The sequence below is a fragment of the Schistocerca cancellata genome, chromosome 2 (genome assembly GCF_023864275.1).
Source record: "Schistocerca cancellata isolate TAMUIC-IGC-003103 chromosome 2, iqSchCanc2.1, whole genome shotgun sequence".
Taxonomy (NCBI): Eukaryota; Metazoa; Arthropoda; class Insecta; order Orthoptera; family Acrididae; genus Schistocerca; species Schistocerca cancellata.
Window position 1 is genome coordinate 1,038,988,058 of NC_064627.1, and position 25,590 is coordinate 1,039,013,647.

A 25,590-nucleotide genomic window follows, 5' to 3' on the forward strand; every position below is an offset into this window, starting at 1 on the left:
GTCTGCAATATATTGATGAAGCTTTCCTTTCAGTCACCTTTTCACTCATGGAAACAAGAAAAAATGACAAGGTGAGAGGTTGGGCGAATATGGCAGATGAGAGATGGCAATAACAGAATGTCTGACCAGATACTCGGTAACAGCTAAAGCAGTGTCTTGCATTGTCATGCAGTAAGAACCAATTCTGGAAATGCCACAAATCAGGGCGGTGGTGTTGAATCAGTTGTCACAAACATTTCACGACTTCACTGTAAAGAGTTTGGTTCACTGTTTGACCTGGAGGAATGTACTCATGGTGAAATAGTCCTTTATTACCAAAGAATGCTATCAACATTGTCTTTGTTCTCAAAGGTTGTCTGACTTTTTTTGAGGCTGGTGATCCAGGATTCTGCCTTTCAGCACTTTGATGAGGGTCAGACTGGTAGCACCAACTTTCATCCCCAACAATAATTTTCCATTTCCCCAAATCTTTGTGTAAAATTTTATGACACACATCATGATTAAAATTAAGTTCTTCTGATATCACACAGACAGTTACATGATGGGTTTCTTGCTATAACTGCTTTACATGCTCCTTGTTTGCTGTATGCGGTATGTGCTGTACATGGGCGACCAGCTCTGGGATGATCTTACACTGAATCTCTGCCTTCACGAAACCTTTTGCGCCACTTGAAAACATGATTTCCTGAAAGTACCTTACCTGCAGCATATGCTTTCTTAATCAATGTCCACGTTTCACTAGGGGTTTCCCGAGCTTAATGCAGAACTTAATGTTCGCTCTTTGCTCACAATCAGCATTCATTGTGTAACCATAACTAATGTGTCAATAACCCCAATAGTGTGTTGCTAAGCACTGCCCTGCCATCTAGTGAGTTTGCACAGAAACATGGCCAAGATCATTTCAAGTATGTACACACACCAGGTTACACAGAAATGATATTTGGTCCTTTTTAGTATTGCAAACTCAGAAATAAGAAAATCTGTCCTGTAACTTTTCTGACAAAGGGAGAATTTTAGCTGTGCCAACACCTCAGGTACAAAACATTTTTGGCGCTGGACAGTTTTTCATCTTTTGGTTTAAGTAGTACACAAAATCAACATCATATCTGATGTAGTACCATTCAATGATCTTGATTCCCTATGCACTGAATTTTCAGATCTATTTTCACCACACTTAGGGTATGCAGGTAATCATGTAGCTTACATTCAGTTAAAGTCTTCTGCAACAGCTCACTACTTTAGAGCGAGACTAGTGACAGAAGCCTTGCGAGATGAGCTCAAGATGGAATTAGATCATCTGGTGCAACAGGGCATCTTCATACCCATTACATCAATTCAATGGACAACATGACTGGTAGCTTTAGTAAACCAAATGGTTCCCTCCATGGTTGGGGTGATTTTAAAGCAACCGTAAATGCTCAATCAGAGATTGATACCTATCCCACCCCAAGCCCAGAAAACCTCATGTCAAAACGATCAGGTGACTAGTATTTTTCCGAAACTGATATATCCGAAGCATAACTGCAACTGTTATTAAATGAACAGTCACACCAGTTCATGGTTATTAACACTCATGTAGATTGTACAGATGTAACAGGTTGCCATTTGGAGCTGCTAGTGCACCATTAATTTTTAAACTTTTTTGGAACAGCTGATTCGTAAGATGACAAATACAGTAAACTATCTGAACAATACTCTAGCAAGTGGCACTACAAGCCAGTAACACCTTGCAAGCTTATGTCTACCATTCTAGAAACTAAAACAAAATGGAATAAAGTGCAAAAGTGTGAATTCTTTCAAACAGTGGGTTACTTAGGCCACATATTGAGTCATAAAGGACTGCAACCTCTTCAGCAACATGTGGAAGCCACAGAAAAAATTGATGTGTAACCAAATGAATAAACCTCCAATAGTTTCTCAGCAAAGTCTATTACTATGCTAAATTTGTGCCAAATGCCACACAACACAGCATCGGAGCTGTCCTTTCTCTCAAAAGCACTGATTTGTATGAATGACCCACTGAAAATGTATCTAAAAAAATGTATCTAAAATGCTAACTGCAGCCCAAATAAACTATTCTCAGATCTAAAAAGATGTCCATGCAATCATATTCAATGTGATTCAGACTGACCTATAGTCCCTCCTTAAAACCTCTGGCCCCTCACAAGGACTAATGCCTCAATCCATAGAAATTCTTACCCCATCCAAACCACTCATCCCCAACTTTCACCTTCTTTCTAAGATTCAAAAACCCAGTCATCCTGGCCATCCTATAGTTGCTGGCTTCAAAGCACCCACCAAACATATATTTGCCTTAGTTGATCAGCACCTGCAACACACAGTACAAAGACTTCATCTGAAACCCATGTCCGTTCCACTCCCACCACACAGCTTTGCTTGTCACCACTGATGTCATCTCCCTCTTCACCAACATCCCCCATGTACACGGACTGTCTCCTGCTGAACATTTCCTATGACATCCTTCCTGCTCACCTTGATCAACTTTATACTTAGCAACAACTACTTCACCTTTGAGGGGCAGGCATACAAACAGATCAGGGATAGGGACATGGGAACCAGGATGGCTCCTTCTTATGCCAAGTTTTTCATGGGCCGCTTGGAGGGGGCTTTGCTGAGATCCATAAGTCTTCAGCCCCTGGTTTGGTTTAGATACACTGATGACATATTTGCCATATGGGATCATTGTGAGGGTGACCTGTTAACACTAGAACAGTGGAGTTACTGACATTCCTAAAATGACGCAAGGGGTCATTTTGACCCCACATAAATTATTTTCATATTTGACTTAAACAAGTACTTTTTTAGTGTTCATTAATCCATACTTAATACTTGTAATCACAACAATTATTTACAATTATAATTACTAATTTTACTAATTTATATGAACAATGTATCATACAAATTTATTGTTGCTACTGCATACATGTTTCTTAACTATAGATTTTAATTTATTAACTATTCATACATCATTCTAGACACATTTAGTATATTTGGTCCATTTTACTCTCACATGTGTTTTACAAACAGCTCTGTATTAATTTTCACTCAAGTCATTTGAAGCTGCTAGATGCGCTTAGCACATGTGACTTCTGTTTCACGCGCACATTTTCCGCACATGGCTTTGTGGCACTTCACACAGCTTTCGCTTGTCTTCTTGCCTTTGCAGAGGCTGATTTGGCACTGCCTCCGCTTTCCAGGTGATTTCAGTCCCTTATCCTCTTCCTTTGCCTGACGTTCTTGCTATTTCATTCACTTGAGTTCATTTACCAGTTGAAGTATGAACATCTTTCTTTCCATTTTCTTGTTCATTACAATGTTACAGATGACCTAAGCATTTATTGCCATATGTTGTAGAAGACATGCATTGGCCGTCTCCTACATGCAACCTTTGTAGTATATTTTATGTGTCATTTGATCAACCACATCCACCCCATACTTTGTTGCATTGCAGAACGTCACAGTTTCATATTTTTTCTTTCCTTCCTTGCTTATTGCTACTTCAGCATGCAAAATACTCAGAAGAATCACATTTTTATTCTTCTTTCCTTGGTATACAGTCAAAGCGCAGTCTGTGTTGCCACTATTGTGCAGTATTGTGGTGGAGTGTATTTCAGCATTCAGCTTCCTTACGTCATTGGGGATTTCATGGCAGATCTTGTTCACTGTACCAACTAATTAAGTTTTCTTTCCTTTTTTGAGTTTTTTAGCAAGCTGAAGAGACGTAAAGAAGTTGTCTGTGGTCACATTTCTTCCTTGATTTACAAATACCTCCATGAGACGCAGAACGATGTACGCTCCAAGTGGTTATTTCTCTCTATGCGTGTCCTCTTTGCTGAGGTATGGGGAAGCATTACATATATACTTTGTTGTTACATTAACAGCCAACCAGAATTTGAGACCATATTTGTCTGGTTTGTTGGACATGAATTGAGTAAACCTGCATCTTGCTTTGCTTGGAACAGTTGCTCATCAATGGTTATATTTTCTCCAAGACAGGAAGCACGAATACTGTTTTCAATGAACTTTCCCCAAATTTCAGATACAAGAGCGAATTTGTTGGCTGCCAGGCATTCAGACCAGGTTGATTTTTCATCAAAACAGAGAAATCTGAGCAGCTCCTGAAATCTGTCCCTTGGCATAATGTCCCTGATGAAAGCAGGCGCCCAAGAGTGCGACCAGAGATCATCCACAGACATACCTTTTGTGCGCAATACACCCCGAACATACATGATGGCTATCAGTTTCTCCACTTCCTCAAGTGACACAGTCCAGTCATTGTTTTTTAGTACTTTTCGAGCATTTGATTCTGTGTATTTCTTCATGACATGTAGCATTGCTTCAGCAAAAATAAGACAGACAGCACTGATGACAGAGCTGTCTACTGGTTGGCAAGCATGAGCTGTAGGACCTCCTCTCTCCTTCAGAACATTCATAGCTGACCACCTTCCAGAAGATGAACAATTTCCAATCTCCCACACAGTTCCATCCCTTGCAATCACATTTGTAGATCCTGCTAACTGTACCTGCTGTGGTGAAAGAGGTGATGATTGATGTGTATCAGCATCTGAATCCTCTTCCACTAAGTGCCCCTCGTTCACAATGTCTTCATCTTCACAAGTGTCAGGTACATAATCATCGTCAGTGAAGTCAATTTCCGATTCAACTTCGGGATTCTCTAAGAGGTGTAACACTTCATCAGAAAGTCCACACTGACGATACATGTTCGAAAACGTGTTTCACGGACAAAGACTGCCAGAGTGACACAACATAAGCTGTGGCAGACTGGAATATAAACATGCCAAGTTGCAACAAAGAGGAGCAACTGCTCTGCCTTACTGTTCACTGTTGCCACTGTATTGTTGGATAATTTACTTATATTCAGAAGAGAAATTACAGTGGGGTCAAATTGACCCCTTTCACCATGCTAGGTATACTGAATGAAACGCCGAAGAAAATTAAAATATTATTAAATACTAAAACATCTTCAGAAAGAGGAGAAAAAAATCAGAAAAGTCATATACTTTCATTAACAAAATGAATAAATTGGACATGACAATGAATAAAAAATGTATGACGGGTCATTTTGACCCCCTTCTGTCCTTCTAGTGTTAAATTCCCAGAATTTTTAAATATTCCCCCAGTTACATTTCACATTTTCCTGTTCTGAAAACCATGCCACTTTCCTTGATGTTGATCTCATCCTCACCGAAGGTCACCTACACATTTATGTCCACATTAAACCCACTAACAAACAACATTACTTACATTATGACAGTTACCATCCTTTCCACATTGAATGTTCTCTCTCATACAGCTTTGGTATTCAAGGTACACATATTTGTTCAGATGCAGACTCTTTACAGCAATACACCACCATTCTCACCTCAACCTTCACTAAACCTAATTACCCCACCAGCCTAGTTCAAAAGCAGATTTTCTGTGCCATCACACCAAATCCTGGTACTGCTGATCTCTCAAAAGAACAACTTTGGAGCACACCACTTGTCACTCAGTATTATCCTGGTCTGGAATGTATTAATCAGCTACTTTGACAAGGTCATGACTATCTAAAATCAAGACCTGAAATGAGACCCATTCTGTCTGAGATTTTTGCCCACCACACCTAGAATAGCTTTTCGTCACCCTCCCAGTCTCCACAATATTCCGGTCAGATACTATGCTCCTTTTGCACCCATGTCCCTCCCCTATGGCTTCTACCGCTGTGACCATCCCTGCTACAAGACTTGCTCTATGCACTCTCCTACCACCAACTATAGCAGCCCTGTAACTGGCAAAACATATACTATCAAAGGGAGAGATACCTGTGAAACGACACGTCATATACCAGCTGTTATGTGAACACTGTTCGGCCTCTTAGGTCGGCATGACTACCACCAAGTTATCAGTTAGGCACAGGATGTGTACTGACAACACACAATATCCTGTTGCAGAGCATGCTCTGCAAAATGACAGTCATGACCTTAGTGACTGTTTCACCACATGCACCACCTGAATTCTTCCCCTAAACACCAGTTTCTTAGAACTCCACAGGTGGGAGCTAGTGCTGCAACATGTCCTTGGTTCTCACCACCCACATGGCTTTATTTACGTTAATTTCTTCTGTCTCAGCATTTCTTCACAGTAAATACTCCTTTCTTCACTCTACACTCTATTTAAGTTTTATACATCTTTCATTTGCTGTCCTGTCTATTTTTCACTGCCCCCCCCCCCCTTTCCCCCACCTATGCTACGTACAATGCACTCAGCTTATCAGTCTTATTAACTCGTATATGATGTATTAGCAGTACTCTCTGTCTTGCACATTGCCCCACATTTCACCTCTAAGCTCTCAGATTTTCCAAATTTTCCAATATCATTTGGTGCAGTCTCCAACAATCAGTCTTTCCTTCTCACCCCTGACCGCGCAGTTCTGGGTGACTTTTCCGAAGTCTGCTGCTTTTCCTACACCTCTCCACTGCCTCTTTCTTCACCCCTCTTCCTTCCCCTTCAACCCTATTGCTGGACGAATGAGCCACTGGCTCCGAAAGCTTGCATAGGTATAACCTTCTTTTGTGTGCCTGTTCTGCTGCCGCTTGGTAAGTAATTTTTTATTCATCCAGATACATTATACTGTCAAGAACTGATTATTTTTGTTGTAATGATACTTGGCATTCAGAAATTCCGTAGTTTTCTTTGTAGCACAAAATTTCTCCCCTTTACTGTCCATAAACAACTGACTGGAAAAGAGCACAGGTAGTTCCAGTTTTCAAGAAGAGTCCTCGATCAGATGCATAAAACTATAGGCCTATATCTCTGACATCGATCTGTTGTAGAATTTTAGAACACGTTTTTTGCTCACGTATCATTTCATTTCTGGAAACCAAGAATCTACTCTGTAGGAATCAACATGGACTCCGGAAACAGCGATCGTGTGAGACCCAACTTGCTTTATTTGTTCATGAGACCCAGAAAATATTAGATACAGGCTCCCAGGTAGATGCCATTTTCCTTGACTTTTGGAAAGCATTCGATACAGTTCCGCACTGTCGCCTGATAAACAAAGTAAGAGCCTACGGAATATCAGACCGGCTGTGTGGCTGGATTGAAGAGTTTTTAGCAAACAGAACACAGCATGTTGTTCTCAATGGAGAGACGTCTACAGATGTTAAAGTAACCTCTGGTGTGCCAGAGGGGAGTGTTATGGGACCATTGCTTTTCAAAATATATATATAAATGACCTAGTCGATAAGTGTCGGAAGTTCCAAGCGGCTTTTACGGATGATGCTGTAGTATACAGAGAAGTTGCAGCATTAGAAAATTGCAACGAAATGCAGGAAGATCTGCAGCAGATAGGCACTTGGTGGAGGGAGTGGCAACTGACCCTTAACACAAACAAATGTAATGTAATGCAAATACGTAGAAAGAAGGATCCTTTATTGTATGATTATATGATAGTGGAACAAACACCAGTAGCAGTTACTTCTGTAAAATATCTGGGAGTATGCGTACGGAACGATTTGAAGTGGAATGATCACATAAAATTAATTGTTGGTAAGGCAGGTGCCACGCTGAGATTAATTGGGAGAGTCCTTAGAAAATGTAGTCCATCAACAAAGGAGGTGGCTTACAAAACACTCCTTCAACCTATACTTGAGTATTGCTCATCAGTTTGGGATCCGCACCAGGTTGGGTTGACAGAGGAGATAGAGAAGATCCAAAGAAGAGCGGCGCATTTCGTCACTGGGTTATTTGGTAAGAGTGATAGCGTTACGGAGATGTTTAGCAAACTCAAGTGGCAGACTCTGCAAGAGAGGCGCTCTGCATCGCGGTGTAGCTTGCTGTCCAGGTTTCGAGGGGGTGCGTTTCTGGATGAGGTATCGAATATATTGCTTCCCCCTACTTATACCTCCCGAGGAGATCACGAATGTAAAATTAGAGAGATTCGAGCACGCACGGAGGCTTTCTGGCAGTCGTTTTTCCCGCAAACCATACGCGGCTGTAACATGAAAGGGAGGCAATGACAGTGGCACGTAAAGTGCCCTCCACCACACACCGTTGGGTGGCTTGCGGAGTATAAATGTAGATGTAGATGTAGATTTACTCATTTGGCTCTAAGAGATGACTTGCTGGGGAAAAAAAGGATGAATGCTGCCACAGCTGAGTCTTCTTCCTAAGAAATTATACAATTCATTATCAGCTGACAGCACATGTTAATGTCGGTGGCCCTATCCGGTCTACCTAGGTGGACAGACTCCACATCTGACTCGCAGGAAACACTGTATTTACAAACCAATGGCATCATGCAAAATGGTCTGTATTATTTTCCCTCACAATAACCATAACTGCAAATGACATGGATGAGGACCATCTTCTTAACCAAAATATATTTGCCAAAGTTGGCCAGAACACCTCCCACCCCACTCGATTCCATAACTCAGCACATACTTTTCTCTAAAAGCAGGAAGTACTAATGCTGACAACAGACGATGACAACTGTCAGCTCTTCATCCCACTGCCACTGTGTTATAAACCTCAAGCACACTGACCATTGGGGGATGACAAACATAAAGATGCTTGCAAGGTGGCTTGCCTACTGACTTGGCATCACATGTGACATAGGGAGGACAGTCCACTCCTGCGTGACCTGTGTGCCAACTCTGTCAGCATCCCTGCAGTAATTCCACACATGGTTCATGCTGCAAGGAGAAAGTAAATGTAGACTTTGCTGGCCCATTCCTCGGAGAGATGTGTCTCATCATCACTGACTCATACTCCAAATTTCCACGTCATTCGAATGGCGAATACCACAGTGAGTGAACAATAAATGCCTTGCAGAAAATATTCCGCAGAAACAATTGTTTTGGACAATAGCTCTAAATTCTCATCTAGTCTGTTAAAGGATTTCTTCTTTCAGAATGGTGTAACACACCTCACCATTATACCATTCCACCAAGCCTCCAATGGTGAAGTTGAGCACCTTTAATGTGTAGATGTGAAAAAGGATATGGGCCAACCAAAAGCCAAGTTCTTGATATCCTACAGGACCACACTAATCCAGGGACGCACTTTGTAGAACTGCTGCATCACCACCACACACACTATGATCTCCAGTGGCCTGCAACACACCCATGCCAACCCAACTATCATTCCCAATACTCTCTGGGTGCAGAGGTATGGGCTCATACCTTCACGAGAGTTCCAGGATGGCTAGCAAGCCTCATAAGAACTGCCCGCCAATGTCAGGTGTGTACCTTAGAAGCCTGGAACCTCGCCAGTTTGGTATGCAAACCTGCTGTTCCCGGGCCTAGCAGCTCACACCTCAAGCCAACCACCACTGACCCTGAAGTCAGCTCTGTATAACTCTAGAAATCAGACAGAGACAGGGCAACAGCTGCAGGTCCAGTGATGTTGAAGCAGGGCCTCCACAGAGTACAACCCCTTCCCACCTTCACCGAGCGAGGTGGCGCAGTGGTTAGCACACTGGACTCGCATTCGGGAGGACGACGGTTCAATCCCGTCTCCGGCCATCTTGATTTAGGTTTTCCGTGATTTCCCTAAATCGTTTCAGGCAAATGCCAGGATGGTTCCTTTGAAAGGGCACGGCTGATTTCCTTCCCAATCCTTCCCTAACCCGAGCTTGCGCTCTGTCTCTAATGACCTCGTTGTCGACGGGATGTTAAACACTAACCACCACCACCACTTCCCACCTCCAGCACCAAGCGAAAGGTGCAGCACAACCAAAGACACCAATTGATGCTGAGACGAACCCCTAGCTGGCCTGCCTACCCACATGAACTCTCCCCCCCCCCCACCACCACCCTTCTCCTCCCCCCTACCATTATAGTGATCTGGCTACTGACGAGAACAACTTCAACCTTGCAGGCCAGCTAAAGGCAAGAGGGATGCTATATTTGCTTCCTCAAACAGTGAGATCAATAGTCTGTAATATACTTTGCCAAAGATGTCACCTGCGGCCATTAGGAGGTGCCCACAAGCAATAAAATGGCCTGGCCTCTGACATTGTGCAACAAATATAACTGACCTCCTTGTCAGCATTAACTCCCATTGCATTATGCTGCACTCTAGTACCTAACTCACTGAAACTATACATACATGATCAAACTGTTTATTGGATTTCACTTGAACAACACTTCAGATTGCAAATTCAGTCTCTTGCCAAACTTGAATGATCACACAATATCTGGATTCTTCTCTTCTGTGTCCACAACTTTATGATGTCCCGATGTGAACTGGTTTTGTGAACTGTCAAGTGATAACTGTGCATCCATCCTTACTATACAACAGAGATTGTTTATTGCACTTTAGCAAATTTTTGTTTGAACAATGTTTTCTCCATTTCCTGAAAAATAACCTAAGAAGGACATGTTCATTTTGCACTGAGATATCTAATATATGGAAGAATAAAATACATTGCTTGAAATGATACAGTAGATTTCAAATGACAGATATAAGAGTACACACAACAGAATAGGCCAATCACTAACCTTTACTCTTGTGACGAATCGGCAGAATTTTTGGAAGATCTAATGAACGCACAATTTTCTTGATATCCTGAATTCTTTCCTTGACCTTCTCCATATGTGCTGTAAGGTGTGAAGTAATGAACAAATATGATGTGCCAAACAACATAAACGCCACTGCTACAGCACCCTTTGTTCTGAATGCTGTTCCAGGTCGAACACTGTAGCTTGCCTCCTCAGCAACTGTGAATGGAAAAAAAATCATCAAAATCATACAAATGAAATACAATGAATCACAGTAACTGAAACAACTTGCTATTAATATGTACATGTCTACATACATACAATTACTTATCACAAAAACTACAAAAATGTAGCAAGTCTAACTGCAAAATTTACTGAACAGAACAGTCACAAAACAGGATAAGGACCAGGCTCTCTTTCAAAACCACAGAAGAATATTCTGGAGACAGAAAGGAAGCATCAACATATCAAACACTGAAAAAGGGATAAGAAAACTAAGAGTCGCACTACACCTCACATTACTGTAACTCAAAGAATTTCTGCATCATGTGGAAAGAGATAACAGGAGACCAGAAAGGTAAAGAAAATAAATATAACTACATGACAAAAAAGTAAGTTACTCCAAACCTTTACAAGGTTTTGTTGATATTTTAATTGGTCATCATTTATTACTTTGATCACCTTATATCCTATTTTTACCTGCATTTTTTGGTTTTTTCCCAGTTTTCAGTTCTCATATTTGACCTATCACCTGCGTCAAGTTTACTATTAGCACTGTTGCATTTAAATCTAGGATATTTCATTATGTTAATTTCTATTTCCTTTTTGTGGTTTCATCTCTCCTGAAATGGGGTTTGGAATGCCATTTCCACCTGTTCACCTTTGTTTTTAGTAAAATGTTTTCCTGTTTCCCATCAACTTCATATCATCTGAAATAATCTCAGTTGTTGTTGTGGTCTTCAGTCCTGAGACTGGTTTGATGCAGCTCTCCATGCTACTCTATCCTGTGCAAGCTGCTTCATCTCCCAGTAACTACCGCAACCTACATCCTTCTGAATCTGCTTAGTGTATTCATCTCTTGGTCTCCCTCTACGATTTTTACCCTCCACGCTGCCCTCCAATACTAAATTGGTGATCCCTTGATGCCTCAGAACATATCCTACCAACCTATCCCCTCTTCTAGTCAAGTTGTGCCACAAAATTCTCTTCTCCCCAATCCTATTCAATACCTCCTCAATAGTTATGTGATCTACCCATCTAATCTTCAGCATCCTTCTGTAGCACCACATTTCAAAAGCTTCTATTCTCTTCTTGTCCAAGCTATTTATCGTCCATGTTTCACTTCCACACATGGCTACACTCCATACAATTACTTTTAGAAATGACTTCCTCACTTGATGTTAACAAATTTCTCTTCTTCAGAAACGCTTTCCTTGACATTGCCAGTTTACATTTTATATCCTCTCTACTTCGACCATCATCAGTTATTTTTCTTCCCAAATAGCAAAACTCCTTTACTACTTTAGGTGTCTCATTTCCTAATCTAATTCCCTCAGCATCACGACTTAATTCGACTACATTCCATTATCCTTGTTTTGCTTTTGTTGATGTTCATCTTATACCCTCCTTTCAAGACACTGCCCATTCCGTTCAACTGCTCTGCCAAGTCTTTTGCGTCTCTGACAGAATTACAAGTCATCGGCAAACCTCAAAGTTTTTACTTCTTCTCCATGGATTTTAATAGCTACTCCAAATTTTTCTTTTGTTTCCATCACTGCTTGCTCAATATACAGAATGAATAACATTGGGGAGAGGCTACAACCCTGTCTCACTCCCCTCCCAACCACTGCTTCCCTTTCGTATCCCTCAACTCTTATAACTGCAATCTGGTTTCTGCACAAATTGTAAATAGCCTTTTGCTCCCTGTATTTTACCCCTGCCACCTTCAGAATTTGAAAGAGAGTATTCCAGTCAACATTGTCAAACGCTTTCTCTAAGTCTACAAATGCTAGAAACGTAGGTTTGCCTTTCCTTAATCTAGCTTCTAACAAGGGAACCTCCCATCGCACCCCCCTCAGATTTAGTTATAAGTTGGCACAGGGATAGGCCTTGAAAAATTGAACACAGATCAATCGAGAAAACAGGAAGAAGTTGTGTGGGACTATGAAAAAAATAAGCAAAATATACAAACTGAGTAGTCCATGCGCAAGGTAGGCAACATCAAGGATGACTGTGAGCTTACGAGCGCTGTGGTCCCGTGGTTAGCGTGAGCAACTGCGGAACGAGAGGTCCTTGGTTCAAGTCTTTCCTCGAGTGAAAAATTTAATTTTTTATTTTCAGACAATTATCGAAGTTCAGGCACTCACACGTAATCAACTTCGCTCTCCAAAATTCCAGGACATGTTCAGATTTGCTTGGACATATGCAGGATTTGACGGTCTACACACGGAAACATTCGAAAACGTAAAAAACATATGTTTTGACAGAGCACAGGGAAAACTGTGCGACTGTGATTCTGTTGCATTCATTTGTTGCAGTTTATGTGACAAACTCTTATGTTTTCCATCACTTTTTTGGGAGTGATTATCACATCCACAAGAAAACCTAAATCGGGCAAGGTAGAAGAATCTTTTTATCCGTTCGCCAGGTGTGCAAGTTAGGTGGGTCGACAACATATTCCTGTCATGTGATGCACATGCCGTCACCAGTGTCGTATAGAATATATCAGACGTGTTTTCCAGTGGAGGAATCGGTTGACCTATGACCTTGCGATCAAATGTTTTTGGTTCCTATTGGAGAGGCACGTCCTTTCATCTACTAATAGCACGGTTTTGCGGTGCGGTCAAAAAACACAGACAGTAAACTTATTACAGTGAACAGAGACGTCAATGAATGAACGGACAGATGGTAACTTTGCGAAAATAAAGAAAGTAAAATTTTCACTCGAGGGAAGACTCGAACCAAGGACCTCTCGTTCCACACGTGCTCACTCTAACCACGGTACCACGGTGCTCCTCAGCTCACATTGTCCTTGATGTTGCCTATGTTGGGCATGGACTACTCAGTTTGTATATTTTGCTTATTTTTTCATAGTTCCACACAACTTCTTCCTGTTTTCTCGATTGATCTATGTTCAGTTTTTCAAGGCCTATCCACTGTGTCAATTTATAACTAAATCTGAGGGGGGTTCGATGGGGAGGTTCCCTTGAAAGATAAGTCGTAGGGTCAGTATTGCCTCACATGTTCCAATATTTCTACGGAATCCAAACTGATCTTCCCCAAGGTTGGCTTCTACTAGTTTTTCCCTTCGTCTGTAAAGAATTCGCATTAGTATTTTGCAGCCGTGACTTATTAAACTGATAGTTCGGTAATTTTGGCATCTGTCAACACCTGCTTTCTTTGGGATTGGAATTATTACATTCTTCTTGAAGTCTGAGGGCATTTCGCCTGTCTCATAAATCTTGCTCACCAGATGATAGAGTTTTGTCAGGACTGGCTCTCCCAAGGCGGTCAGTAGTTCTAATGGAATGTTGTCTACTCTGGGGGCCTTGTTTCGACTCAGGCCTTTCAGTGCTCTGTCGAACTCTTCACGCAGTATCATATCTCCCATTTCATCTTCATCTACATCCTCTTCCACTTCCACAATATTGTCCTCAAGAACATCGCCCTTATATAGACCCTCTATATACTCCTTCCACCTTTCTGCTTTCCCTTCTTTGCTTAGAACTGGGTTTCCATCTGAGCTCTTGATATTCATACAAGTGGTTCTCTTTTCTCCAAAGGTCTCTTTAACTTGCCTGTAGGCAGTATCTATCTTACCCCTAGTGAGATAAGCCTCTACATCCTTACATTTGTCCTCTAGCCGTCCCTGCTTAGCCATTTTGCACTTCCTGCCAATCTCATTTTTGAGACGTTTGTATTCCTTTTTGCCTGCTTCATTTACTGCATTTTTTATTTTCTCCTTTCATCAATTAAATACAATATTTCTTCTGTTACCCAAGGATTTGTAGTAGCCCTCGTCTTTTTACCTACTTTATCATCTGCTGCCTTCACTATTTCATCCCTCAAAGCTACCCATTCTTCTTCTACTGTATTTCTTTCCCCCATTCATGTCAGTTGTTCCCTCGTGCTCTCCCTGAAACTCTGTACAACCTCTGGTTTAATGAGTTTACCCATGTCCCACCTCCTTAAATTCCCACCTTTTTTCAGTTTCTTCAGTTTTAATCTACAGTTCATAACCAATAGATTGTGGTCAGAGTCCAAATCTGCCTCTGGAAATGTCTTACAATTTAAAACCTGGTTCCTAAATCTGTCATACCATTATATAATCTATCTGAAACCTGTCAGTATCACCAGGCTTCTTCTATGTATACAACCTTCTTTTATGATTCTTGAACCAAGTGTTAGCTATGATTAAGTAATGCTCTGTGCAAAATTCTACCAGGCGGCTTCCTCTTTCATTTCTTAGCCCCAATCCATATTCACCTACTACGTTTCCTTCTCTCCCTTTTCCTACACTCAATTTCCAGTCACCCATGACTATTAAATTTTCATCTCCCTTCACTATCTGAATAATTTCTTTTATTTTGTCATACACTTCTTCAATTTCTTCGTCATCTGCAGAGCTAGTTGGCATATAAACTTGTACTACTGTAGTAAGTGTGGGCTTCGTGGTTATCTTAGCCACAATAATGCGTTCACTATGCTGTTTGTAGTAGCTTACCCACATTCCTATTTTTTTTTTATTCATTATTAAACCTACTCCTGCATTACCCCTATTTGATTTTGTATTTATAACCCTGTATTTGCCTGACCAAAAGTCTTGTTCCTCCTGCCACCGAACTTCACTAATTCCCACTATGTCTAACTTTAACCTATCCACTTCCCTTTTTATGTTTTCTAACCTATGTAACTGATTAAGGGATCTGACATTCCACGCTCCGATCCGTAGAATGCCAGTTTTCTTTCTCCTGATAACGACGTCCTCCTGAGTAGTCCCCGCCCAGAGATCCGAATGGGGGAGTAATTAACTTCCGAAATATTTTACCCAAGAGGATGCCATCATCATTTAACCATACAGTAAAGCTGCATGCCCTCGGGAAAAATTACGGCTGTAGTTTCCCCTTGCTTTCAGCCGTTCGCAGTACCAGCACAGCAAGGCCATTTTGGTTAGTGTTACAAGGCCAGATCAGTCAATCATCCAGACTGTTGCCCCTGCAACTACTAAAAAGGCTGCTGCCCCTCTTCAGGAACCACCCGTTTGTCTGGCCTCTCAACAGATACCCCTCCATTGTGGTTGCACCTACGGTACAGCTATCTGTATCGCTGAGGCACGCAAGCCTCCCCACCAACGGCAAGGCCCATGGTTCATTGGGGGGCAGGGGGGGGGGTGGCAATCTCAGTTATTAATTTGCATTATGATTATGGTGTTATTGTCCTCAGTGACAGTATTTTCTGTTTTGCATTGAGTCTTTCTTGAAATTTTATGAGCATCTGTGATATGAATCTTCTCAAGGGTGCAAGTTCCGGCTTATCTGAATTATCCTCTTTCAAATGTAGATCAGACACCAAATTAAAACATTATATGAGATTTTCTCCTTATCACCAGTACCATTTATTAGGTTTGTACATAAGTTCGTAGCATTTTTGTTTCACGTTTTGGTCCTTTATACACTGTCCTTTTCAGATAGTGATAGGAGCTGCAGACGCTAGAAGATGGGAGTGTTAACTGAGAAATTGGAACATTAATTCTGTTTGCATTCGATAGGGAGAAGACAGCAGTGGAGGCAGCCAGGAACATTTGCACTGAGCTTGGGCATAGGCCATTGGAAAGAGCATGAGAAAAAAATGGTTTTCTCGTTTCAAGGAGGATCGATTCGATGTTAGTGACTCTCCATGTTCAGGAAGGCCTTCGGGGTTTAAATGCATTAATCCACAATGATCCATATCAGTCTACTCAAGAACTGCCAAATATGGTGTACTCAAGAACTGTAAAATGTGATGAACTGTGATCATTCCACTGTTGTGTGACTTTTGCTTGCAATGAGGAAGATTCAAAAATCAAGTTTACGGGTACCGTGCACTGTAAGCCAAAATATATGTGCATCTCTGCTTGCCTGTCATTGAATGGCTTGTCCACAACACTGACCATTCCTATCCTGTATCATTACTGATGACAAGAAATTGTCTTTATGCTAAATTACTGACGACAAGAAATTGTCTTTATGCTAACAAAAGGAACAGGAAGGAATGGTTGAGCCCAAACAAAGCAGCAACTCCCCTTACAAAGACTTGTGCACATCCACAAAAGTTAATGTTATGGATGTGGTGGAACAGCAATGGTGTGAAGTACTACGAATTGTTTCCCTGAGGTGTAATAATCATTGCCAACATCTGAGACGTCTTGCAGATGCAATCCAAGAACAATGACCAGGAAGACTGTGTGAAATGATGCTACTAGATGATAATTCCCACATGCATTCTGCTAGACTGGCAAACACTATACAGGAGTTGGGTTGGGAAGTCATTCTACACCCACTTTATTCACCTGATCTTGCACCCTCAGATTTTCACTTTTTCTGCTCTCTATTGAACAACCTTCAAAGAACTTCCCTTCCAGATGAAACTGCACTCCAAACGTGACTCTACGAGGGCTTCACCTCAAAACCACATGATTTCTACAGTCTCAGAATAGAAAAGTTACCCCAGAACTGGCAGATTGTTGTAAATAGCGAAGAAGAATAATTATTGATGACTTAAGTATCTGTTATGTTTATTAAACTTATGGAAAAGCACTACTGATTCATGCACCAACTCAATATATCCACATTATTCATTTTAAAGATGAGTATCAAATGTGAAGTACTTGTCATTAGACTCAAATGTGTGATCAAATACTACATGAAGAACCCGACTAATAAAATGCATGCTCACACTAAATCTCCTCAGATAGCCCTTTGTATAATATCCACATTCTCTGCAAGAGTATTCTTCTGTCAAAAAATATCAAATCTACCAATCTAAGTATCCTAGAATGTGTCACATAGAGTGCCATCACTCGACTATCAAAAAATCTGTGAAACAATTAATCCTTATACACCATACGACTGACAGGTGGATTTCCACGACTGGCACAGAAAACAGTTTCTATCAGCATGAGTTGCATGTGCAATGAAATCTAGGGAAAAATCAATTTGTCAATAATGAGGTCATTATACACAGAACACTAGCTTATTAGGAAAATGAAGAAAAAAGTAAGTAGTGGTGGTTGTGAGCTATTAAGAGCACCATCACTATTTAGTTTAGTGACTTAATTAGGATGAGTGGATGGAAATCTGAAGCTTGCTTCTCCTGAATGTGGATCCAGTCCACTGCACCACTCAAATGGTAACAAGACTATCCATTATTTTACATGAGTGTACTGTAGTGGAAGGCTGCAATGACAGTTAGTGCTTACTCACTGCCTAACATCAAAAACCAGTTAGCATATAAAAACCAACAGGTTGGATGTTTATGCTCTTTCAATATTTACATCAACTCATTTCCTTTACTAATTTCTCTGTTACAGGTTTTCATGTATGTTCTCTTGCCTTTTCTCTTTCCAAGAGTCTATATTATTACTGCTGTTTTAAACCTAGCTAGCAGTGTGTGGTGCCCTCCAAGTTAGAAGCTAGCTACACTAAGTGTCATAACACATAGACATCTGTCATTCTCTTAACAATGTAACCACCTATCTTGTGAGAGTTATTTTTTAAAAATAAATAATATTCCAATGAAGGGTTAATATAATAACCACTTTGGTGCATAATCACAAAACTAATGTGAACGACTTAACTATATTGCAAAAAATATATTCACATGGAAATAAAGCATCAAATTGAAAAGAAAGAAATTTCATACAAAGACAAAAAAGTATCTGCAGTTTCTACACAGTTTTAAATATAGTGTGAGTCAACCAGAACTTTACAACTTAGAATGATATAGAAATTTATTGAGATAACTTACAGAAACAGTAGATGTGTCATTTTGTAACAAACAACCTCATGTTTCACATAAAAGTGTCAAGTGTCATGTGACTAGTATTTGTTGATGTGGAAAACACCCCATCAGTAATCAATTTCCTCCTACACTTGTTGCAGCAAATCATATGTAACATGTGTAACAGCGGCTTAGAGATCCGATTTTTCAGGTTGGCTAAACTGTCTGGCATGGGAGGAACATACACATAGTCTTTAATGATACCCTGGAGAAACAAATTCAGTGATGCCAAGCATGGGAAGTGAGTTGGCCATGCAATCATCAACACTTGGGTAACCTGGTAATTTATCATGTCACAGTGAAAAAACTGTCTCAACAAAGTTCTTGTGCCAAGAGTAATCTGTAGGACTGCTTCACTTCATGACACACACAGCGACCAGGCTCTTCACTGGTGAAAGTAGCCATTTTTACTGTGAACTACACTGGTGCTCCTGGTGCCGGAATGTGGTACTGAGGCATTATGTGAATCAAACTTGAGGCTGTTTGCTACAAAATGACACATTTACCAATTCTGTAAGTTATCTCAATACATTTCTGTATCATTCCAAAGTTGTAAAATCCTTTTTGACTCAGTCTGTATAGAGAATAAGTACTTCTCTTTAAAAAATTGCAATATGAGAAAACAGTCCTTACCAGAACAAAACCATAAGAGATCACGCCGTATAAACACAGCAAGATGCAGTGTCCCTAGTGCTGCTGAATGTAGCAGGAGATGTGAAGGTCCAAGCGTTTCCTGTAAACTCACTTCCCACTCAAACCTCTCCGAATAGCTCTCTTGAGTGCCAATTGCAACAACATCTGGGACGTGTTCTAAAGTTGCTGGGAGCATGAAGTCATTAAGTTCATGTGGAGGAGGCTGAAATATCATTGACCATTCATTATTTATGCCATAAACGGAAACTAGACTAAAGATGTACAGGGTGTATGTAAAAGGGAATGACCAGAACAGTTTCTGCAACATTGGAAAAAAGACAGTTTGTTAGAAAATAACAAGTTCTTTTAAACAAGGGCATCTGTTGCAGCAGCAAAAAGATAAACTTGAAAAACAATTAATTTAGTGGTAAATTATTGGTGACATTATGGTATGAAGGAATGAATAACCAAAAACCATGGAGAGCCATAATAAAGATTCAAATTCCAAAGCAAGCACATAGCACGAAAATGCAGGCTGACCAATAATATTTAGTTCTGAAAATGAAATACCTTCGAGGTGTAGTGACAATGACAAAAGAAACACACTACTGTTTTGTCAACTTTTATTTTATCAAGAGATGTGAAACATAAGTAGATTTTCTTAACTGCTTCTGGGATCTCATCTTAATGCACACAACGTACAGCTGTTACTTGAGACCACTCTGTTGGCTCAAATATTTTTTTGAAATGTAGGACTACTGCCTGCACCTACAGTTCTCCTGCTGAAAGTATCACAATATTTTTGCACTTACGGGATCTCCCAGTACAAGCGAGGAAAAAGTTGATTGTATTGGTAAATGGCAGTCTTAAAAAAATTATTCCCCACATAGTAACAACAGGAAGGAAGAAACAGAACATGGGGCTCCATTACGCCAAACCACTGCTGCACTACATATTAACTGAAGGTAAATTCAACAGAGGCTAACAGTTAAATGTTGTGTTAATACAACCACCATCTCTGGCAGTGATTTCAATTAGATACCAGTTGTAGCAGGTCACCAATCAACAACAATGCTCGTCACTGGTGCAAGTGAAATGTTGGGTAACCTAAAGAAATTATGTCAGCACGAAAGTTGAGACAACCACCCTGTTGATAACAGATCATAAGTTCATCAGAGTCAAAGGCATACATCATTAACATAAAACTAATTTCCTGCTGAACTTAGTTTTAGATACAATAAGTAATTTCATCATCACTGATCTTTCATCATCAACATAATAATAATATTGATAGTAAAAAATGAGAGATAAGGGTTGGATGAGGAAATTTCACATTGTGTCGCAAATGTTGTAACTTGACTGTGTAAAAAAGATGAGGAGAAAGGAAAAGTAATCGTTGGTGGTGACAACACATGAGATGAACACTTTGCTAAGTAAGCTGAATATGGGAGAGGTGCTGTTTTTCCATAACTAAAGTACAATGTAAAAAATCTTATTTTTATATTCTGGTGATAACGGTAGCAACTGAAAACATTGCACTCTTGCAAAAGAGAAGTTGTTAAAATTTGGTAAAACATTGACACAGAAACATATGTAAACAGCTCCATTAGAAAAATCATGTTACACTTGCTCTCCAAATTCTTTACTTACCTACAGCCATTGCTCTTAATTAATTTAGTCCAAAGAAACACGATGAACATTGGAAAATTATAGCTCATTTATTAAAATTATTTGCAAATGGTGGAACACTGTCACACTAAAAACTTTGCCAAAAAGACAGATTTTGAACAGCAGATAACATAACCCAACAACAGTAAATTCTAGACTTTACATTGTGTCTAAGCAAGTAATCTGAAGAACTACAAGTAAGTGCATAGAGCATAGAGACAAATTTTGGTATGATGCATATAAATAATGCCACCACAAATTTTGGTAACTATAAGAAGACGAAGAGTTATTTCCTGTCTGTCAAATTGCAAACTAGTAATTCAGAAAAAATCAAACAATCCAGGATAGAATGTAACTGTATAATGAAAAGGATAGTTGCTACTCACCATATAGTGGAGATGCTGAGTCGTAGAAAGGCACAACAAAAAGACTGTCACACAATTAGCTTTCAGCCAACAAGACCTTTGTCAAAATACAACATACACCCATTCACACACTCATGCAAGCGCAACTCACACACATATGACCACAGTCTCTGGCAGCTGGAGCCAGGCTGCAAGCAGGAGGGCATTATGGGAGGGACAACTGGGTTGGGCAGTGAAGTGAAGAGATAGCAGGATATGATGGGGGATGGTAAAGTGCTGCTAGGGGCGTGCAGGCACAAGGTGGAGAGTGGGGCAGCTATGGAGGTTAGATGGATAGTGGGAAAGTGGGGGGGGGGGGGGGGGTAGCAGAAAAGGAGAGAAGTAAAAAAACTGGGTGCATTGGCGGAACAGAAGGCTGTATAGTGCTAGAATGGGAACAGGAAAGGGGACTAGATGTGTAAGGACAACCACTAATGAGGGTTGAGACCAAGATGGTTATGGGAATGTAGGATATATGACACAGAGAGTTCCCACTGTGCAGTTCAGAAAAGCTGGTGATGATGGGAAGGATTCAGATGGCACAGCCTGTGAAGCAGTCACTGAAATGAAGGATGTCATGTTGGGCGGCATGCTCATCAACAGGGTGGTCCAGTTGTTTCTTGGTTACAGTTTGTCGATGGTCATTCATCCGGACAGACAGCTCCTTGGTTATCATGCCCTGTAGAATGCAGCTCAGTGGTTTCATCCTAGCAGGACTGGAATAGGTGATAGTGGGAGAAAGATCCACTATCCACCACCTAAAAACTGATCCACACCTTATCAACCCTACCTGCTGACAAAGGCTCCACCACTGTTGTTTTGAACCACCTGGATTACATGGCAGAAGGATTCTGCCAGTTGTCAAGATTCATCCACCTACAAAACCTACCACAGTGACCCTATTTCAGAAATCCGGCAGTATCTCCAGTCTTTACTCAAATCCTTACACCCATCCCAGAACCTCTCCCTGAGTCCATCTTTCTCCTCATCTCTACCATTCCCTGCACTCCTACCTTCTACATGCTTACTAAATTCCATAAACCCAACCAAGGACACACCATTATGGCTGGTAACTGTGCCCCCACTGAGGGAAAATCTGCTCTTGTAGACCAACACTTTCAGCCCATTATCCGCAACCTACACTCCTACAGAAAATATTCCAACCATTTCCTCCACCTTCTCTTCACAGTTCCCGTTCCTTTATCAACGGTGCCCTGCTCGTCACTATTTATGCCAACTCCCTTTACACTAACACCCCCAAAACCCATGGTCTTATTGCTACTGAAGACTACCTTTCCCAATGCCCAACAGATTCAACCAACCACCTCTTTCCTAGTCATCATGACCAATTATATCGTCACCCACAGTTACTTCTCCTTTGAAGGCGTTAGCTACAAACAAATACAGGGTACAGTTTTGGGCACCCACATGGCACCTTCTTATGCCAACCTACTCACAGGCCATCTAGATGAATCCTTCCTAAACACCCAGAATCCTAAACCCCTCACCTGGTACAGATTCACTGATGACATCTTCATGATCTGGATTGACGGTGAGGACACCCTATCTACATTCCTCCAGAATCTCGACACCTTCCCCCTCATTCGCTTCACCTCCTCCTATTCGGCCCATCAAGTTACCTTCCTTAATGTTGAAATCCACCTCAAGGATGGCTATCAGTACCTCTGTCTATATCAAACCTACCAACCACCAGCAATACTTCCACTTCGACAGATGCCACCCATTCCATACCAAGAAGGCCCTTCAGCACAGCCTAGATGCCCGTGTCCCCTCGAGATCCATCTCGAAAGATGCCACGGGTCTCAACGAAGTCTTCACACATCATAATTACCCTCCCAACTTTGTACAAAAACAGATCTCCCATGCTTTATCTTTCCAGTCACCAAACACCTCCCAAAGTCCCACCATTCTGCCGCAGAGGAGCATTCCCCTCATCATTCAGTACCACTCAGGACTGGAGCAAGTGAATTATATTCTCCACCAGGGTTTCAACTACCTCCATCATGCCCTGGAATGAGAAATAGCCTACCAACTACTCTTTATACTCCTCCCACAGTGGTATTCTGACGCCCACCAAACCTATACAATATCCTTGTCCATCCTACACAACCCCTGTTCCCAACCCTTTGCCTCATGGCTCATGTCCCTTAAAAGACCTAGATACATGACTTTTCCCATACATCCTCCCACCAATACCAACACCTACTCCAGTCCTGTCACAAACATCGCCTATCTCATCAAAGTGAAAGTAGTCTTGTGATCTACAAGCTATGCTGCAACCACCATGCTGAATTCTACGTGGGCATGACAACCAACAAGCTGTCTGCCTGCATTAATGGCCACTGACAAACCATGGCCAAGAAACAACTGGACCACCCTGTTGCCGAGCATGCTGCCCAACACAATGCCCTCCATTTGAATTATTACTTCACAGCCTATGCCATCTGAATGCTTCCCATCATCACTAGCTTTTCTGAGTTGTGCAATGGAAATTATTCTCACAATATAGCCTGTGTTCCCATTACCGTCCTGGACTCAAACTTCGTTAGTCATAGTCCTTACCCATCTAGCCCCTTCCCTGCTCCCATTCCAGCACTACACAGCCCTCTATTCCACCAATGGACCCAGTCTTTTTACTTCTCTCCTCTTCCACTACCCCCCTTCACTTCCCCACCCTTCATCTCACCCCCTGACAACACAAACCTGCCCTAACTTCTCTCCAAGTCATCCCTGCACATTTCCACTAGCAGCACTTAGCATCCCATACCCCCCAACCCCGCTATCTCTCCCCCCCTCCCTTCCCTAGCCTCCTCCTTACTCTCTCCCACTTGCCTCCTCATGTGCTGCTGCTCATAGTCTGGCTTCAGCAGTCAGAGGTTGTTCTCATGTGTGTGTGAGTTGCATTTTTGTGCGTGTGTAAATTTTGTCTAGTTTTGCCTAAGGCCTTATTGGCTGAAAACTAATTGTGTGACAGTCTATTTGTTGTGCTTTTCTGCAACTCAACATCTCTGCTATATGGTGAGTTTAGAAAATATGCTTGTGTGTGTGCGAGTGTATACCCGTCCTTTTTTCTCCCTAAGGTAAGTCTTTCCGCTCCCGGGACTGGAATGACTCCTTACACTCTCCCTTAAAACCCACATCCTTTCGTCTTTCCCTCTCCTTCCCCCTTTCCTGATGAGGCAACAGTTTGTTGCGAAAGCTTGAATTTTGTGTGTATGTTTGTGTTCGTTTGTGTGTCTGTCGACCTGCCAGCACTTTCATTTGGTAAGTCACATCATCTTTGCTTTTAGATATATTTTTCCTACGTGGAATGTTTCCCTCTATTGTAACCATATCATTAATTTGAACCCAACAATTACGTTTGTTATTGTCGCTGTCGCATTACGAAATCTTTCCTGTCATCTTATTTTCTCTTTCTGTTTTTACCAGTAGTCTCACTTTGTATTCACCTTCCCCTTTTTACCGTAATCTACTATACAATTTTATCCCGCCTATATATACTCAATTATACGTAACCCACTTCCAAACCATAACCAAAAAAATTTTATTTTCCGCTTTCAACACCACCGCTGCTATAAAATCCACCGTTTCTAGTTCAATAACAGCTGCTTTCACGTATTAAACAACCATTTCGGCTAGTTCTAATAACTTTCACTTTATTTCCACTTCCGTTTTTCGCACATCACTGATCATTTTAGCCGCTCCCCACAGGTTTTAACGTCGTTATTTCTTCGTCAGACAATTGTTAGCCCCATTTTCGTAATCTTTCACCACAACACCACTCCTTTTAATACATTTTTTCGAAATTTTCCCGAATTTCTCCGTCCTTTATGCACATCGCTGTCTACCAACCCAAGTTCACCACAGGATCAACTTAACCAACACTTTTTCGCCTTTTTTCATACCAGATCTCCTGTTGCTTTCTAGTTCACCTTTATCTCTCCCCATATATTTCTATCTTTCATTTTCATTTCAACCTCATGTTAAACTTTCCACCTTCTAATACCATGTCACCCTCACAACACCCCCACAACGACCCCATTAAGTTTTATTTACATTCCCTCCACAAACATGCCTTCACCCTAGCCAGATTATGCTCGCATATTTTATTTTCTCAGGCTTGTCTGACATTTGACATAATCCCCAAAGGCCTCACACTTAAAGTTCCCATCTCTGGCTGCAACCCTTCTTTCCATCAGTCCCTATACCAGTTCCAAACTGAACAATCCATTGCCCTCACCCACCTAATCCTTCACCTACACATCAACTCAGCCAATGAACACACCCGTCAACTCCTATCC

The 25,590-nt window shown here is 41.2% G+C and overlaps 1 protein-coding gene across 1 annotated transcript in view; it reads right to left on the reverse strand.

The window, feature by feature from the left end:
* The window catches only part of LOC126163013 (inositol polyphosphate 5-phosphatase E), an 84,715-nt gene that overhangs the window by 27,632 nt on the left and 31,493 nt on the right, over positions 1 to 25,590 (reverse strand). Inside the window, exons 3-4 of the mRNA XM_049919877.1 lie at positions 19,197 to 19,419; positions 10,527 to 10,745 (exon numbers count right to left, since the gene is read on the reverse strand). Of these exons, the coding sequence (XP_049775834.1) occupies positions 10,527 to 10,745; positions 19,197 to 19,419 (442 nt within the window). The remainder of the gene's footprint in view (positions 1 to 10,526; positions 10,746 to 19,196; positions 19,420 to 25,590) is intronic.